This window comes from Crocodylus siamensis, chromosome 1 (genome assembly GCF_052110815.1).
Source record: "Crocodylus siamensis isolate JL-2025a chromosome 1, ASM5211081v1, whole genome shotgun sequence".
NCBI lineage: Eukaryota > Metazoa > Chordata > Crocodylia > Crocodylidae > Crocodylus > Crocodylus siamensis.
The window spans coordinates 214328680-214347444 of NC_143395.1; the positions used below are offsets into that span (position 1 = coordinate 214328680).

The window sequence follows — 18765 nt, forward strand, 5'->3', positions numbered from 1 at the left end:
CTGCCTCCACATCAGTCAAGTCTTCTCTACATAGACATCCCTTGAAAACCAGTGATTTTTTTTAGATAAAGAAATGGTCTGAAGATAGTGAGTGAGGGGGCTATGTGGGTGATAAGTAAGAAAAAATGGGAGAGACTGGTACAGCCTCTACTCTGATACACTCATGTATGCATGGACACACATGTGCACATGCACACATGTGTGTGCACACCCTTCTTTTTCACCCCAAACCCTTTGGCTTAGACGCATGATACATTTACACAAGTATAAAAAGAAGTAGATATATACCTTGCAACCCTAAAGCAATGTAAATTTCCTAAAGTTTATCTAGAAGTACCCTGAGAGAAAAGCAGGGGTAAAGCTGAAGCAGCATATGTTACATTGGTGTGTGTGTGTTTGCTGCTTACGCTGGGGTAGTTGCTGCTTAAAGGCAACAGGTTATCTCCCACCTAAGTTTACTTTAGACAAGGAAAGGGTAGTGTTGCTCCTTCAGGCACAGAGAGAGAGAGACAGGTTGTTCTGATGTGCTACCTTGCTCCTCACAGCTCCAGAGGCACCAGACCGTCCCACTATATCCATGGCATCAGAGACTTCTGTCTACGTGACCTGGATCCCCCGTGGGAATGGAGGTTTCCCCATCCAATCATTCCGAGTGGAGTACAAGAAACTGAAGAAGCCTGGAGACTGGGTGCTGGCCACCAATGACATCCCTCCCTCTCGCCTCTCAGTGGAGATCACAGGCCTGGAGAAAGGTAGGACATGTTCTCATCCCCCACCCAAAGGTGTGTAATGAGCTCCTTCAATGCCCAGGGCAGAAGGAGCAAGGGAGTATACCAGAGAGGAACGTGTTACCTGCCACTGCTGTCTGCCAAGTGAAGGCTGTTGCTGCTGCTAACTGTGACTGTAGAAAGACCGGTGGCTCAGACAGCGGCAGCCCCTTGGCTGAGTTCCCTTGGAACCATCCCCAGTGCCCCATTTGTTCCCCCTTGCCTCCCCACATATGTTACTAGGAGTAGAGCTGCAGCTGCTGTTGTAAAGATGCCCTGGGGGTCTGGAGAGCACCATTCTGCTCTGTCCCCTCTCTCTCCCACAGATACACTGCTGGGTGTGACACTGCCCTGCCCAGCTCCTATGGTTGGGTAGGGGCAGTGCAGGGATGTGTGCGACATCACAAAGATTCCCAGATTCTCCAATGCCCCCTCAATAGTCAGCAGCCGGAGCTGGTGCCCTGCTCACCCTGCCCTAGTTATTAAACTGCCCCCAGCGCCTGCTGGGGACGATGGGGAATGACCATGAAGAATTGCGACTTTTATGGTGGGTTGCCATCTGTTATGGTGTGCATGGTGCCGCTGTATTTAAGCACCTTCATCAAGCAAAAGAAAGCCCAGCAGCCAGCCTGGTGAGATCTGCCAGATAGGCAGGGCTGTGGGCTTCCTTGAGAGGGTGCACAACTTCCTTTTATGATTTCCTGTTGAGATGGTGAAATTTCACGGCACTGACCTGAGGGTCATCCAGCCAGGCCCCCTAGGAGAAAAGAAGTGGCCTGAGTTTGGGACACAGCAGAAATCAGCCAACTCCTTTGTTTTTGGTGTAAAAGAGAAGCAGTACCCTCTCTGCATTATGTCTTAGTGCTCAGGTTTCTGGAAGAGACATAAGCTTTTCCTAATTTGGCTGTTGTGATGGCTACTGAAATTGGAGAGCCCCAGTCTTCTCTCATTGCTGTGGTTTTCCATCTCTCCCACCAGGCACCTCCTATAAGTTCCGTGTTCGGGCTCTGAACATACTGGGGGAGAGTGAACCCAGTGCTGCCTCTAGGCCCTATGTGGTGTCAGGCTTCAGTAACCGCGTATATGAACGCCCCGTTGCCGGACCTTACATCACCTTCACTGATGCCATCAATGAGACCACCATCATGCTGAAGTGGATGGTAAGAGAGTGTATCTGGGTCTACAGATGATGAGGGTTGGGTGGTTGGCAAGATAAACCCCAGGTTTCCCTTCTGGAACCTATTGCCCTCTTGGCTTGGCCTTTGATACTGGCCTTTCTCTCCAGCCAGCCAGGGCCAGGCCTCATCAGTGCTTGGGTGGGGAAGCTTGATGGATCTAGAAATCTCTGCTGGAGATTGATTGAAGAAATCTGTGTCCTCTGTGCCAGCTAGTGGTCTAGCTTGGTGCTTGGGGCACTGTATGGCTGGATGTGCCAACTTCCAGGCGGGGTATGAAGCTGGGGTCTTGGCCATTTATAAGAGAAGTGGATGGTTAATCTTGCTGTTCTAGCCAGATTCTTCTGTGAGTAGCTAGCATCACTTTACATTTCCATGTGGTTTCCATTGGGCATTGTCCCTCTTCACTTCCTGTCCTAATCTGTTGGGAAGCAAAGGGGGGAAGGTGTTGGTGACATATTTTATTGGACCAACCATATGTGTGTATCATTAGGAGATGTTTCTCTCAGTGATCCAGTTGGTCCAGTAAAAGATATCCCAAAGAAACCTCTTGTTTCTCAAATTTCCTGGAGTGTCAAAGGCTACCATAATATTCCAGCCCTACTAACCTGTTAGGTATTGTTGCTAAATAGTAGCCACAACCTACCCCTTGGGGGATTCTGTTTAGTGCCTTCTGGGAACCTCCAAGGCCAAGATGCAGTTGGAAGAGCCATAGTTTATTAATGTGGAAATATTAATGAGGGCCAAGGATGACAGGTCTTTGTGCTTCTGTCATCTTAGAGACAAAGACACTCATCCCAGGTAGTGTCCTCTAGCCGTGTTTCCTGGAGACATGCACTGGCAGCTGCTTGTTCTTTAAACAGAGGGGCTATAGCTCATGGATGGTGAGGGTGTGAAACACTTTTAGGAAAAACAGAGCCAATGGCCAGCGAGTGGGGTGAGGGATGGGGGGTGGCTATCTCCTATAGGTGGTTAGTGACCACCAGTTCTTCACAGGAAGCAGCTTGGCCAGAATGCTTAGACTTAGCAAGATTTGGGTATATGGTACAAGGTCCCATGTTTGACCAGATACATCCACTGTTGGAGCAGAACACATCGTTTACCTTCCTTGGAATCATTATCAGTCAGATATGGCAGGCAGTGTACTGAACACTTGGCTGGATGTACCAATGGACTGACTGATGACAAATTCAACCCTACGGCATCACAGCTGTTTTGTAGTTCTCAGGGAAGGGCACAAGACATCCTGAGGTAATAGAGGGGTCTCCAGACTCTTAAAGAAGCCAATAAAGTATTATACAACAGCAGCATGGGCAAGAAGAGGCTTCCCTGCAACTTTTTTCCAGTAGCAGGCAGTTCAGCAACACAGACATGTCTGCTAATTGTTGCTTTCTGGTTCCCTGCAGTACATCCCAGCCAGTAACAACAACACCCCAATCCACGGCTTTTACATCTACTACCGCCCCACTGACAGTGACAATGACAGTGACTACAAGAAGGACGTAGTGGAAGGTGAGACTGGCCCCAGCTGTCACTCGAGGGGTGGTTTACTTCCCGCTGAGAATGTCATCTGACAGGAGGGAGCTGCTCTGGAAGGGGTGCCAGGTTATAGCAAAGCATAGAAGCAAGGTTCATTCTTGGGGAAAGCCAAGATTTCTTAGGGCATGGTGAAGTAAGGTGCAGATGGGAAGCCACATCCAGTGCACCTCTGCCTTAGCCAGCAGCCTGAGTGTGGAGATGCACTGCTCTGTATTTGCCAGTTCCCCAGGCCAAAGAGGATGCAGCTGGTCCTTGCAATCAGAGGGAGCATTTATGCAGGAGGTTGAACTAGATGAGTGGAGGCCAGCCTTTATGACGGGCATTCCATGTGCCACTCCAGTCCCCCTCCCCACCCCATCTGCTGCTCTGCTTTCTGCCGTCTGTCTCTGATCTCAGGTCCCTCCCTAATCTGCCACATGGCACACACAGAGGCTTCCTGTGCCACTTGTGCACACATACTGTGGGTTGGCCACCCTTGGACTAGATGACCCTTATGATCCCTTCTAACCCTATTGCTTTGTAACCAAGCCACCTGCATTCCCTCTCCAGGTGATCGGTACTGGCACTCCATCAGCCACTTGCAGCCAGAGACCTCGTACGACATTAAGATGCAGTGCTTCAATGAGGGTGGTGAAAGTGAATTCAGCAATGTGATGATTTGCGAAACCAAAGGTAAGCAGTTGTGCTGGGTGGGGAGGCAGTCCCTGCCCAGAACTTAAAGCCTACGTAACAGCTGAGGGATGAATGACAGGCAGAGATGGCTGGAGATGAGGCATGGCTTGCACTGATTCCATCCCCATGTTCAGCTCTAGGAGGGGCCTTCTTGATGGTCACAGCCCCAGTATGCTACAGGCTATAAGCAGCAGAGCTCTTGAAATGATGGACCGGCTCGGTCTGGTGGCTGAACGATATATTTTGGATCAACATTAATTTAAAATAGCTTGTTTTTCCTCGATGAACTAAAAAACGTATCAGGCTCTCCCCCTCCTCAGTGTTGTTTCTGGTCGCTCCAAAACATTTTGTTCAGCCCAAAGTAAATGTTGTGGGTTTGATTTATTTATCCCTTTAAAAAAAAGTCACTTTGAAAAGAAAAATCCCAATGGCTTTTTTTTGTTTGTTTGCTGTTTTAAAGATGGGAAAATAAAAATAAAGTATTTAGACATTTTTCTCTCTTCTTTTCCTTTCCAAATTTTTTGTTTGGACCTAAATTTGTGTTCAATTTATTTATTTATTTATTTATTTATTTATTCTTTTAAATGAGTTTCCAGGTCACTGAAAAAATTCTGCTCCCCTGTAGTGCACACTCATGAGGGAGGTACAACCCCTGCTCCCACAGTCTGTTCAACGCTGGTCAAAGGCAAGAAATAGCAGGCAAATGAGACACAGACATACCTTGTTTGGCTGTGCAAAAGTGCCTGGAGAAGTAATAATAGTATGGTGCATGACCAGGGTGAGTTAGATCAGTTGGAGTGGGCCCCTTGGAGGACAGAAACTTTTAGTAGGCTTTAAATTGAAGAGGAGGTAGAGGCTGAACAGAGCAGTGGTTGAGGACACTGGAAAGCAGCCCACACTGATGTGTATGAGAGGATCTGATAAAATTGGTAGCAGGGCCAGTGTCATCTGTACAGCAGAGGAACCAACTGGGCAGTGCAGTAAGAGAAGGAAACTAGATGACTAGGGAAGGACGGAGATGGGTAGGTGAAGACAAAACCATCTCAACTAGGGATTGTGGAGAAGATGGGGACAATGGAGGGATTCAGTGCAGTGGTCAGTCCGATGTGTGAGGATTTTAGCTGTCTCGCTGTGGATGGACTGATGGGGGCAGCATCAGTGTCAGGGAGACTAACAAGATGTTGAGGGGGAGAAACTGTCCTCCAGATAGATTGAAGTGGCTGGCTTTTCAAGGGTTCTCCTGGGAGAAACAGCAGTCTAGGTATGTAAGGTGAGAGAGAGAGCTGAGCCATCAAAAGTGACTCCCAGAGTCTGAATGACAGGGAGGGGGAGGGCTGGTGTCAGTAGCAACACAGACTGTAGGGAGAGTTTGTTTTAGCCACATTTGCTGCGAGTTGGCAGTGAACATATCAGAGAGGAGATGTTGGGGAGGGGGCAGATTGATGTAATGTGGCACTAGAGGAAGGAAACAGTTTAGGAATAGAAAGTTACATTTATGACCTATCTATAGAGAGAGTAGGTAGAGCCATGTGAGTGGATCACGTTACTAAGCAAAAGGGTGCAGATGAAGAGACTGGCCAGTGACAGCCCTGTGGGACATTCCCGCCCTCCCAGAGAATATTCATTACCTCTAGGCTCCTTTACATCTCTCCTACTGTTCTCACTGGATGCAAGGGTCCCCTTCACTTCCTGTCCTAAATTGTTGTGCATGTTTGTGGGTGATGGCAAACTGCTGCCATTTTCATGACGAAGTGATTCTAATTACTGGTATATGAGGATTATAGTTATCACTGATATATAATATAACAATATGTAATATCTAGTCCACTGCCACTTGTGTAGGCTCAGGCAGCTGGTGGGAGCCATACACAGAGGATATGTCTAGATTGCAGGGCAGCATAATGATACCCCAGATGGCTTTACACAAGCTAACTCATGTCATGGAAGCTACCTAGTGTCCACAGCACAGCACAGAACTCCCACCAGCTAATTTACCCTGGATCACAGTGAATTAGCCCACACAGCTGTGTGTTACAACAGCTGGACTGTATGTGGTCCTGTGCTAGCTCTGGTGTCTCTACGTTGCCCTGCAGTGTGTGCAGCACAGACAGACGTACCCTGCAAGTGGGGCTGTCCCCTCCCATGTAGCTGCCCTTTGTCACTGGGTGACATCTCTTTCTAACCCTGTGTCTTCCTCTTGCAGCTCGTAAGTCCCTTGGGCTGCCTGGTCGCCTGCCGCCCCCAACAGTGCCCCCACAGCAGCGCCCACCAGTCGGCAGTGGGCAAAGTGGCCTGGGGACAGGGGCCATGGTGGCCCGCTCCAGCGACCTGCCGTACCTGATCGTAGGGGTAGTGCTGGGCTCCATCGTCCTCATCATTGTGGCCTTTATCCCCTTTTGCCTTTGGAGAGCCTGGTCCAAACAGAGTAAGTGGCTTTGTTCTTAAAGGTGCAGCTGGGGGCTGGTTTATCAGACCCAGTGTAGCTGAGAGGATCCAGGGCATGTTGGAAGTTAAACCCTCACTGTGGTGGGCAGCTCCATGCTGGGTGTATGGGAGATCTTCTCCCTGTCCAGCTTGTAACACCAAGAGGCAGCCCTGGACTTGCATAGATTTCATAAATATTAGGGGCTGGAAGGGACCTCGCGAGATCATTGAGTCCAGCCCCCTGCTATAGGCAGGAAGTCTGCTGGAGTCAAATGATCTCAGCAAGATAAGCATCCACATTTTTTAATGAGTCCAGAGTAGGTGTTTGCACTACCTCTGGACCAGGAGAGTCGAGTCAAGACCCTGGACACTCGGACTGTAAAGAAGTTTCTCCTTATGTCCAGTCTAAATCAGCCTTCCAGAAGTTTGTGGCCGTTAAACTTTGTTATCCCTTGAGGGGCCCTGGTGAACAACTGTTCTCCCAGATCCTGGTGCACCCCTTATAGGCTGCCAAGTCCCTCCTGAGCCTTCTCTTCTCCAGGCTTTTGAAAACTAATAACTAAATAGACATGGAAATAGATATAGAACTAGATATAGAATAGAATTAATAGAATATAGAATAATAGAATAGTGAGAAAATAGAGAATATAACAGAATATAGAATAGGAATAGGATAGAATACTTGGAAAACAATCAGGAAATCACCACCCCTACTCCATCAAACAGGTCCCATCCCTTCCCTGCAGGGTTATTTACATCTATTGCACTGGAGGGGGTGGGCATTTTAGCAGATGTTTGAGCCTGGTGTATCCCAACGCATCGTCCCAACAGTCAGCAGCCTTCCCTCTCCCAGTCTTATGTGCTCCTTCTTTCTTCTCTTTCTTCAGAGCAGACCATAGACATGGGCTTCCCTGGAGCTGGGCTGTTGGTGTCTTCCTGCCAATATACCATGGTGCCCCTGCGAGGGGTCTCTGCTCCTCGAGCCAGTGGACAGCCCTATTCCAATGGGGTGCACCTGAATGGCAGCTATCCCTCAGCAGGGATAGGCTACCCAAGCACAAAGCCCCGGGACTACTGTCCGGATGAAGTTCAGCAGGTAAGGTCTCACTTTCACACCCAGCTTGACAAGGGACATGAGCAAAATGCTGGGTGGATGTTTTAGTCAGGCAGTCTCTGGCCCTGTGGCCTCCTGGTCAGCCCTTTCCATGGGATTTCTGTCTTCTCCGGTACTGGTGTGGAAGGGGAATGGTTGACCAGACTCACTCATCTCACGCTGCAGCCAAGTGAATGGAGGCAGTGTGTGTGAGGGGAAATCCTTTTCCAGTTAACTATGGAGAAAGAGACTGTGCACCTGGGTCCTGGAAGGAAGGGAGCAGGGAAGCTGTTCCTAGGTGCAGTGAGGAGATGGAACAGCTCCTTGGCAGACTGGCTGAGGAGAGGGAGTGAGGGGCCCTCGCATCTCAGTGAGAAACGTTCCTTCCTTGCTGCTGGGGAAGGGTGTGCTGGGATTTTACAGGGGACCCCATCATTCTCCTGGGAACACAAGCCTAGGTAGCATCTTAACTGTTCTAATGCAGTCATCAAGGGCTGTTACTATGTTTAGCTGGAAATGAGTTTGCTAGTACTCATTCCACTTCCCAACAGGCACTCTGGCCTCTCCAGTACAAAGTGCAGGTAATCTCTGCTTCCCCTCTTTCTGATCTGCTATGCTGACCCCACTCCACCCTCCCATAGCACTGGCTTTGGTTGCTCCATCCCCTTAACCCTGGCTTGCATTCTTGCTCTTCTAAGATGTTCCTCCCTCTCTCATTTCAACCACAGGATGAGACCAACACCTTGCTGCAGGAAAGGGTGATGCAAAATGGCAACCTCCAGCAAGATTATCAGAGCTCCAGGTAAGCCCTGGCTCATGGGGCTTGGACATGGGTAGTGCAGTGATAATACAAGGACTTGTGAGACTTAGGGAAAAGATCTGCTAGGTTGGCTTATGTGCCCTCAAGAGTCATTCCCTGTTTACCTGGGCTCCAAAGTTTTGTCCAACCCTGTTAAAAAGTTTTAAGTAGTGAGGTTTCCCCATCCAGTTCTCTTGGGAGACTAGTCTACGTCCTAACAGATGTTGCTGCTAGGACTGTTCCAGGTTTCATGTTCTTTTCATTTTTCTCACACTTCTGAGGATGTTAGGGCAGCATAGGCCTCAGTCTGAAGATGACCTGTCTCTCTTTCTTCCTTCCCCTTTTCATGTTCCAGTTGGGGTTGGAGACTCAGGTAGGACCAGAGGATTACTGTTGACACTACTGATACAAAGCCACCCTTGAGAATCTCCCATCTGTCCAGACCTAGAGGGGAAACAGATGTCACCTTTGTGCTGTCATAAACATTTTTATGGTGGCACAAAGTGACAGCAAATAGGTGTCCCTCCCTTCTGTCACACCATGACAAAACGTAATAATAAATTGTGCTGCTGTATTGTGGTGTACATAGATTTGCTTTATGGCAGGAGAACATGGGCAACTGGAGCTTGAATGGGAATTCCTGTACCAGGCTGGGCCTCTTAAGCCCTGGGAGTGCCTGTCTGACTTTCCCCACTTCCAGAGACGTACCCCCAGCCATCTCTGGGGCATGTCTCTGCAAGTGGAAAAAGTTGAGGTTCCTTGCTTCTGGAGACTCATCCCTGGCATTGCTGAGGTGCATCTCTAGAAGCAGGGAAAGCTAGGACACTGGTGTGGTCCTAGGGCTGGCTGATTGGCAGCCCCAGCCCTGGACTATACTGGCTTGTCCCAGCTTTTCCCACTTCTAGGGACATGTCTAAGATCTCTGGGGAATGTATCTGGAAATGGGGAAAGTTGGGGTTCCCCGTTTCCAGAGACATGCCTCCAGCAATCTCCAGGGTTTCCCAGAGATTGCTGAGAGACACATCTCTGGAAGCAGGTAACACATTGCCTGTTGTCTCTCAAGATTGATGGGCCATATGCATTGCGCCCAGTGAAATGGATCAGCTCTGCCAAGTTGCATCTGGCACAGCTGATCCACTTTGCTGGGCAATGTCTATTGCTAGCTCTAGTCTCCTCCTCAATGCACCTCACTGCAGATTTCACTTCATTGTTTCCATCCTCTCTGGTCCTCTCCCTTCCTGCCATTTCTTCTTACACCCTTATGGAGCAGGCAGGTCCTGAGGACTCCAGACCCTATATTAAGCCTCAAGCCAGCAGGGAATTTTCCATCAGATTTCCAACAAAAATTCAGTTGTCACAGAATCACTTTATTGCTGGAAAATGTCTATGTGCCCTGCATATCATATCTTCCAGGCACCTCAGCCACCAGCTTGATGGGGGACTTGGCCGTCAGGCCTCCTTGATCTCCCAAGTCCTCCTGTGTTGGCTGGTGGGAGCCTTAGAAATTCCAGGGTGCCCAGCATCGTACAACAGAGTCAGGGCAGGGCTCCCTGCCCAGTGATCAAGCAAAGGCACTCCCATTTGGTTCTCCAAAACATAATTTTTTGAGATTTTTTTTTCCTATTAAAATTCTAACCATTTTTTTTCCCCTTTAACCATTTTCTCAACTTGGGACAAAATTACAAATAAACAAAATACCACTTTTTTTCTTCTTGGAAGGCAAACTATTTTCTGGCCTGCTCTAATTAAATTATATTTCCCCATGTAAGAAGAACAAGGCAGCACTTTTAATGTATCTGAATCAAATTCTGGGCCTGCCAGCCCTTTAGTACAGACCAGGGAGCTGCCTTCCAAGCGCTATGTGGGGCCTTTCTAGAGAGAGGCCGGGTCATAGAATAAGCGGGTGTGTATCTGAGTGTCCTTTTACCTCAGTCCCCATCGCACATGCACATACCACTTTTCCCCCATTTGCGGGCATTCAGTGTTGTGACACCAGGCTGATACTGTGTTTGAGCTCATGGAAGGCAGCACCAGGTGCAGGTCCCCCTTCAGAGGGAAACTTCCTGCTGAACCTTCAATTGGGTGAAAGAGAACATACCCCAATTCTCCTGAAGGACAAAGTATTTGGAGATAATGCCTTAACTGGAAGCCCTTTCCTGTCTTCCCTCCAGGTTGCCCAATTCCAGACATGAAGAACATTCTTTCTTCTACAGCCTCCCGGGTGATTCCACTCATCAGCTGCTCCAGCCACACGATGACTGCCATCACCTGCAGGAACAACTTGTTGGCCTCCATCGTCCAGTGATGGGAAGCAAGGTGGGAGGCCCTGGCCTGGAAGCCAGGAGGGACCCCATGTTCCACACAGGTCAGTGAGCAAGAGAGCTTGGTGCATGCTGCTGCTTTTCTTGTTTAGGTTCACCTTGAAGGGAAAGTGTTGTTCTAGGTAGGCTGGTAGAGGGCAGTGGAGATGATGCATAGTCTTTTATAAAGCTGAGTTCTGATATGCTGGCACTACATCTTCATGCCACACCAGCCAGCCATGTGAAGAAGCCAGCTTAGCAGGTGGAACCATGAGACTGATCCAGATGAGGCCTGACGCAGAGGAAACTGGCCTGCTTGGGAGCAGGAACCCAGCCTGGGTAGGTGACACCAGAGCTGTGCAGTCAGCTGCTGCAGTGCCTTAGCCTGCCAGCACTCCCATAATCCAGCCAGCCAGTCAGATGAGTGCAGGACACCTGAAAGGTTAAATCAGTACATTCCCCAGAAGGCTAGTCTGCCAAAACCATTCTCTTGTTAGGAAAAGCAGGCCCTGTGGTGTGAGGTGCCTCTGTGGGCCTGCTACCACAGAACAAGGGTGGGGAGGACCGAGCACTGTATTGGTTCCTCTTCAGCTAAAGCAAAGGTGGTTTGGATGCAGTGGAGCTCATAGCTAGTGAGTGTCCCTTGCCATCCCCCAGCACCTTTCTGTGCTGGTCAAAGCTTTGCTTTCTTTGTCACTGGTTCTTGTTCCTCTTCTTTTCTAGGTGCCCCATGCTGCCTAGGCCTGGTGCCAGTTGAAGAAGTAGAGAGGATAGGCTGCTGCCAGGCCAGAGGAGACCTACCTGTCCAGAACCCAGCGATCACTTGCCTGACCCAGGACCCAAGAAGGCATCTGTGCAGCAGCCCTCCCGCACATATGCCCATAGAGACTCCTCCTCCCACCAGTTAGGGACTGAGCTGCCTGTGCTAAAGACTTATTCTAAAGAGAGAGAATATGGGTATTTATTTTTGTATAACATCCCTATTTATATATTTATGCACTTGTAAATAGATGTATATGTGCCTTTTATAATGCTATGGAGATGGAAAGCATCCTGTTCCAGGTAGCAGGAGGGAATGAGAAACTGGGGCATCAGCCTGGGGTGAGGTGGGGCTGTTCATCAGAATACAGACTAAAAAAAGCAGCCTTCGCTCAGCACCGGCATGTTGGATGTTGCAGGATGTCAGTCCGAGCACAGTGGCAGCTTAGTGTCATCTTTGCAGCACAGACTGTGGAAAAGGTCCCATCTCTTCCTACAACAGGAAGAGCTCTCGTGGGGATGCACCCAATAGAACAGATTGGAATTATGCACTGTACTTATTGCCATTCACAGCCCTTCACGTACACGCCGCCTGTGGTAGCGCATCTGTAAAGACAAACGCATGCTTTAACATCTACAATAAAGGCTTTAGTCTTTGCTGTGGTTTGATATTTGCTGAACCCTTTCTAGTGAGGCAGGCAACAAGACTCCATTGGACTTGCTGCTTTTTTTGAGTCCCTGGGTGATTCCTCGTAGTCCATGATTCAGCAGAAGTGATCTGGCCTAATCCCTGTTCCAGCTGAGGTCAGGCATTGGAGAAGTAAGATTGGGACCTTGAGCTGACTGAGGCAGAGACTTCCCATCTTTAAATCCTTGGCTACAGCCACATAAGAACACCCACCCCACCCCCCGTTTTCTGTCTTTTTCCATAGTCCAGAGGCTGTTAGAGTCTGGGCCTGTAGATGAAGGCATTTTCTTCAGTGGGATATGAGAGTGTACCTTCCAGGAGAAGGCTGCTAGGATGCAAACAGGCAGCCCTAGAAACCTCTGCTTGGTGTGACTACCACAGCCTTTGGGATCTCTACTGTTCATTTCCTCTTCTTGACTACCGGGCTTTGCATTCATTAGGTGGGAATCTTCCCTGGTGCATGAAGGTTCCCAAAGTCTTTCCTCTCCCAGTGGCTACCATCCAGTTTTTTGTCCTTTTTCCCTGGCTTTCCCTCCAAAGTGAGTGTGGGTCCACAAGGTTGATCTTGGTTCAACTTAAGCTTAACTCACAAATAACAGCAACCTGGAAAAATTTACAAGAGGGGAAGAAAGAACTCATGGGGCATGCACTCAGTTTAACTGGTTTAAAAAAGCCCTTGGTCTTGGATGGGCTATACCTACCTCATAGTGAAACCTCACCACTGAGGGATCCGTACACAGGAAGACGGAAGTAGTTCAGAGAACCACAATCCTGATCTACAGAAGGCAGAATAAAATGGCAGCCAGGTCACAAGCTGCAGCTCTGTCTTCATACAGATTCCAGATCCCTGTGGTACTGAAAAGAAGCAGGCTTGCCCTGGACTCCTCTAAACAAGTTACTGCTCTTGTCTTTCATGTTTTTTCCCTCTCACTCCCCTCTACAGAATGAGCGGGGCTGACCCATAAGGCTGAAAGGTTTCTCTCTGACCATGCCCCCAAACTGCCAGCCCTTTCTGATGGGCCTGTCTAATGTCACCAACTCAGAAGAACTGTTAACTAACTTTTAGGTATCAAAGCACCAAATTACAGCTCGGCAGAACAATTTTAAGAGGGTGATTCTCACCCATCAGAAATTAGTCCAGTAGTCATCCAGTCAACCACATCTTCACTAACATTGCTCACTAACTGTGCCTGCATACACATGTGCCCCTTTTAATTTTCTACTTAGAACTACAATATTTGAAAACAAGAAACATGAATGTAACTGATTGTATTTTACCACATTCTTTTCCTACTTACTACTTAACAATACCTCACTTCTGTAGATCATCCAACTAACTGTGCTTCTGTCTGTACAGCTGATGCAGTCAGCAAAGTCCTTCTTGTGTCTCTGTCAACACACCTGCTATATAAAGTCCTTTTAGCCCTTCTTGTCCAGATTTGAATATACAGGGTTAACATCTGCTCTCCGAGCTGCAGGTTAGCAGACTGAGGCTCAATAAAATCCAAGGGCTGCAAGCTGAAGTCAGGAAAGAATCTCAGAAAAACAAGTAAGATGCACATTTTTTTAAGTGAGGATGATTAAGCATCAAAATGGCTTCCCATGGGACATGGCAAAGCCTCCAGCTCTTGAAAACAGGATGGGATATATTTCCAAATATCACACTTTGGTGCAACTGCAAGCTGTGGAGTTGGATGCAGGGTAAGTCTACAGCCTTCATTCAAGCAGGAGGCCAGATTAAGTTTCCCTTGATTCACATTTCAGCAGTTTTACCCCCCTGGGTCCCATCCTTTCTAGCCTTAAAAATCACCACATACAAAACCATCACAAAAGAGTGCAGAGTCCAGCCTGCTGCCAGATGTTTATTATCTACATTGTGATGCCAGCTTCAACACTGATTTCCCATGTGTAAAACTCAGGTCACCTCTCCCCATTCTTCCTCCATGTCCTTCTGCAAGACTGTGCAGGTAGAAACTGTTCCATGACGCTGAGTGAGAGGCGATAGAAAGCAAATTATGCATTAATGGGACACGCCAATTTGTGAGAATGCCAGCCAGCAAGGAAAAAGGAAGTAACTAGGGTAAGAAAAAGAGACTCAGCTCTTCTCTAGTGTAAGATAGTTGGGAGCCATGCACAGTTAGACACAGTACCAGCATGTGGTCATGGCTGGTAATACAACATATTTCTTGGGTTGCCAACAGTGGGCCTCCCTGCCTAGTCTGTTGAGTCTTGCAAGAGCAGGCCTGATTGTCATGAAGACCATAGTGATAAAAGCCATGGAAATACAGGAAGAGCCACTGTTGCAAGGATTCATATATTGTATGTGTAGGGACTGCACCTAATTTACCTTATGGCAGCCTTAGTGCAGCTTGCCTCACTGTAGCCTTGGAGAGCACAGGATCCCATGCTTCATGCTCTTGCTGGCTTGACTGGAGGAAGAACATTGCATGCTGGGACCTGAAAGACTCAGGACCTTCTGTATTTAAACTGCCCTATCGAAGACTGGTAATGAGGCAGCCCAGATGGAGACTGAATCCTGGAGTTCTGCTTTGACCAACTGTGTTGCGATGGGATGGGTGCTGACTGCACACAGACTTACACTAGCATCCAGGTTGGCAGGGACACGTAGAATGAATAAGGCTAGCACCAGAGGGAGACTTAATTCAGCATGTCAGTGCTGGGGGGTGGTAGAGGTGGTGGGAAGATGCGCCCGTCTTTTCTCCTTAAGAGAGTGATTTCCTCCTTCAGGACTTCTGCCTCTTGGGCCTGGAGCTGGACCAACATGATCAACCTCTCTCTGTCCTGGAGATCAGCTTTCTGGGGCCCCTGAAATTCTGCTCCCTGTTGGAAGAGGAAAAGGTGAGAGCTCCCTTTAAGTGCATGGGGAGACTGGACCCATTTCAGGTGGGAGAGTGAAGCTGTTCATTTGCTAACCCAAGCAACAGGCCAAGTTTATGCCTTCTCCACTGTCATCCTAACACAGAGGGAAGCCACTCAGCTAGTGAATGTTAATGTAGTCTCAGACCTCTGATCAGGGTAGGAAAGACCAAAGGAATCACATGCCTCACTTTTTCAGATTGCTCTGATTTACTGGAAGAGGAACCTCATCCCTTTTAAGTAGATATAGGATGGTTTCATCATGATGAGTGAACAAGGGAAATTTGGACATGGCTGCTCTAGCAAGAACATGGGTGAGACCCATCTTACAGTCATAAGAAGTGCAGCTGCCAGTCAACTTTACCAGTCCGTATTACTGACCAAGCCCGTGGATGCCCACAGCAGAGCTGCAAGAGACCCGGTGGGAGTAAACCGATGCCCCCTCTTAGTGCACAGCCCCCAGCCAGCAGCAGGCAGGGCTGCACGAAAGCTTACCAGATTGCTCTGTAGTGCATCCAGCTTGGTTTCGAGTCCCTGTCTTTCAAGGCAGAACCTGTTCATTTGCTGCAGCTTGCTGGTGTTTTCTTTCATCTTCATCATCAGACACTGCCGCTGCTCCAAGATTTTTTCCTGGGGGGCAGAGGGAAGGTGGAGGAAATTGGTGAGGAAGAGAAGAGGAGGATCAAAAGGTTTGAAAGGGGGAAGAAGGCAAGAAAGCAGGGGGCTCTCATGCCTTGGAGGGTTCAGTAGGCTACACTTGAATAAGTTACAGCAGGGCTCAAGGAAAATAGTGAAGCTTTTCTGTCTTTAGATCCACGTAAATGAATTGGAACCTAGGTCCAAGAGTCAGGACCTGCAGCTCAGGCGTGTGCAAAGGGCGAGCTCAGGCCTGCACCAGCTGGTGCCAAGGGAGCCGGATAGAAAAATGGAGCAATGTGTTTATGCCAGGATTTCACTCTCATCACTCAGATCCACAGGGGGCTCTCAGGTCACCAGTAGGAGCTGGTAACTACAAGCTCAACACGGGGGTTGCAAGGATGTTTTTTGAATGTGGGAATTAGCATCATATGGCACCATGTCACAAGGGGCTCCTAGTTCATAATAAACCTGCTTCTGCTCCCAAAGTCAATAGCAAAAGCCCCTAGGCCAGCTCCAGATCCAGGCTACACCGATGCAGAAAATAAGTAAAGCAGCCCAATGGAGCTGAGCCCAGAGACTCACCTAAAGATAGTTTTGCAATGGGTGTCAGTGAGAACAGGTGACAAAGGGGCAGTAAGCATCAGGTACATGCATGCAGGCTTTGATGCTTTACTTTGGGAGAAATCCTAAACTCTGGACAAAGGACTTAAAAATAAAAATAAAAGCCAGGCAAAAATTGTGCATGTTTATCTGGGAGGTTTTCCACATTTCATGTCTCCAATCAATCCTAAACTGGTTGCACGTGTTTTTTACGTCTTTCACACTTCTAAAATGACAAGCAAGGCCCAGACTTTCAGGGGATACTAGAACCTTGCTTTTTCACAAGACAGTAAGTGGATCCTGGACAAGATAAACTCTGACATCTAAAGCCAAGGGGTTAATAACAGAGACTGGGAGGGGGTTTCTTAGTCCAGGGGGTGGTTGCTATGGAATTAGCAGGAGCATCTTCCAAACAACTGTGCGTTTTTAAAACTATCATTGTCTTGGGGTAGCACTTAGGAGCACAAAAAAGGAAGCACTATACCCCAAAGAACTTGCAATCAAAACTGTAAGTGGGATTTTCAAAGGAAACTTAGGTGCTGGACTCCTAACTGAAAGCTGATGGGACCAATGTCCTATACCTACCCAAGTCTGAAAGGAAGGGACCCCACCCACAGAAAACATGGCAGTGTGGCAAGAGCCTCTACTACAATGTACCATGTAGTTTGAGGATTGGGAGGAAAGGTTGAAAATCCTGGCATCACAGACTCCAATGCAGCTGTCTGGTCTCCAGGTTTCCTAACTGTAACTCGCTGGGGGAGTGCTCCATCCCTTTCTCTGTCTTGCTCCTTACCTCCCACATTTTGAGTTCCTGGGCTTGCAACTGCTCTTTCTCCATAATTTTCACCTTCAGCTCTTCCAGGTTGGTGTTAATGGAGAGCGTCTGCAGTGCTTCCAGGTTAACCACTCGGCCAAACTTCGTCATCATCAGCTGATTACAGTTTTCTTGCAGCCCTAACAGGAAAGTCCACACATTAAGATGGACATGTCTGCTGGGCCCTCTGAACATTCATTTGTAAGCTCATAGGGTCCTTTTATCAGAGGATCTCAAGCACTTATTGCATTGTTCTAATTATAAATCAATCTTTCTTTTTCTTCCAAAAGAACCATAAAAGTACCACTCAACCCATATACGGTGGGGTGAATAATTGCCCCCCACTTTTTCCACCCAGTCTTGATTACTGCACTTGCAATAATTTGTGCACTCAGTAAAAATATCAAGTCAGAATTTTTTTCAGTGCCATTTTGACGTCAGTATTTTTAGTGCATTTTTATCGCAAACTCACTGGGTCTATATCAGTACTTAATGGGTTATATATACAGATAAGCTGTTTTTCATAAATTTGAACTATGGGGTCAACTTATAATCAGAACAGCGTGGCATAAGCATTAATTCATGCAAGTCTCTCTACGCCTTCATCTGGTAGGGTGGTGATATGAGAGGTGTGTGGACATATGCAGCAATTGAACCATTCCAAAACATCACTGATTGGGAACCGGTTCACAATTGTGTGAGGTGCTGTGACTGACACCAGGGGATGGTACTGAGCATCCAGACCAGCATGCCTGGCCGTGGAAGAGTTGGGGGGTGGGGGCAGTGCGTGCACCCACACTTGGGGAGTTCCAGGGGGTGGATGACCTGTGGCTAGGAGCATTTTCATGTTTGTGTTTTCCCTTGTTTCCTAAATATAAGTTCAGTAAACTTCAGAAACCTCCAAATGACCAAAGTCTGCTGTGTGCTTGCCCGACTTGGGGAAGGGACAGGATAGAGAGCAAGGCGTTCTTGGACCTATGCTTGGTTCCTGGGGCATGACGAGGGGCTACAATTGAGTAGGGAGTGAGGACACAGCTGGTTGTTAGCATTTGTTGAAGGAGCAGTGCAAGGGAGCTCACTGATAAAAAGTGTGAAGAAAAGGAAAACAAAGGGGGCAGTAAAGTCCTGGCTGTATACCAGAGCACTGAGTTGCAATAGTGTTGGAGAGGTGTGGGAGGGATAAGGAGCAATGCAGTGTGGGATGCTTAGAGGACCAACCAAACCCATGTTACAGTATACTTGGTGGCCGCACAGAGTGCGCCAGTTCAAAACAGTACCATATTTTTCTCACATACAACACACTCACAAATCTAATAGGTACCTTGTTTTTGAAAAGCACATTTTTTCAGTTATGGCTGCATTGAGTAGGGACACCCACATTTGCAGCTGACTCATCCTCTCTTTCCTGCAAAACTAAAGTTGAATCCCTAGCTGCTGCCGAAGACTAGTTTCCATGGGCATGTCCAGATGAGCACAGATGTGCAGTATGTGGTGCTGCAGACCTATCTGTGGTACCACACACTGCACATGCAGGCATTCCCCATGCTGCTAGTCCGGAGAACCCAGGGTCAAAAACCCCCATGCCAAAACAAAAACATGCTCCAGCTGCAGCTGCTGGC

At 48.1% G+C, this 18765-nt stretch overlaps 2 protein-coding genes across 4 annotated transcripts in view; one reads left to right on the forward strand and one right to left on the reverse strand.

Moving 5' to 3' along the window:
- The window catches only part of BOC (BOC cell adhesion associated, oncogene regulated), a 78565-nt gene extending 66374 nt beyond the window's left edge, over positions 1-12191 (forward strand). For all 3 annotated transcript variants that reach the window (XM_090056446.1, XM_090056429.1, XM_090056438.1), the window contains 9 exons: positions 546-752; positions 1746-1927; positions 3349-3454; positions 4031-4153; positions 6357-6578; positions 7465-7673; positions 8399-8472; positions 10641-10834; positions 11493-12191. In XM_090056446.1, coding sequence (XP_089912572.1) covers positions 546-752; positions 1746-1927; positions 3349-3454; positions 4031-4153; positions 6357-6578; positions 7465-7673; positions 8399-8472; positions 10641-10834; positions 11493-11677 — 1502 coding nt within the window. In that variant the 3' untranslated portion in view covers positions 11678-12191. The remainder of the gene's footprint in view (positions 1-545; positions 753-1745; positions 1928-3348; positions 3455-4030; positions 4154-6356; positions 6579-7464; positions 7674-8398; positions 8473-10640; positions 10835-11492) is intronic.
- Positions 12192-12332: 141 nt separating this feature from the next.
- Positions 12333-18765, reverse strand: part of CFAP44 (cilia and flagella associated protein 44) — a 60871-nt gene continuing 54438 nt past the window's right edge. The window contains exons 33-35 of the mRNA XM_090040923.1: positions 17126-17286; positions 15589-15723; positions 12333-15057 (exon numbers count right to left, since the gene is read on the reverse strand). Of these exons, the coding sequence (XP_089897049.1) occupies positions 14875-15057; positions 15589-15723; positions 17126-17286 (479 nt within the window). The 3' untranslated portion in view covers positions 12333-14874. The remainder of the gene's footprint in view (positions 15058-15588; positions 15724-17125; positions 17287-18765) is intronic.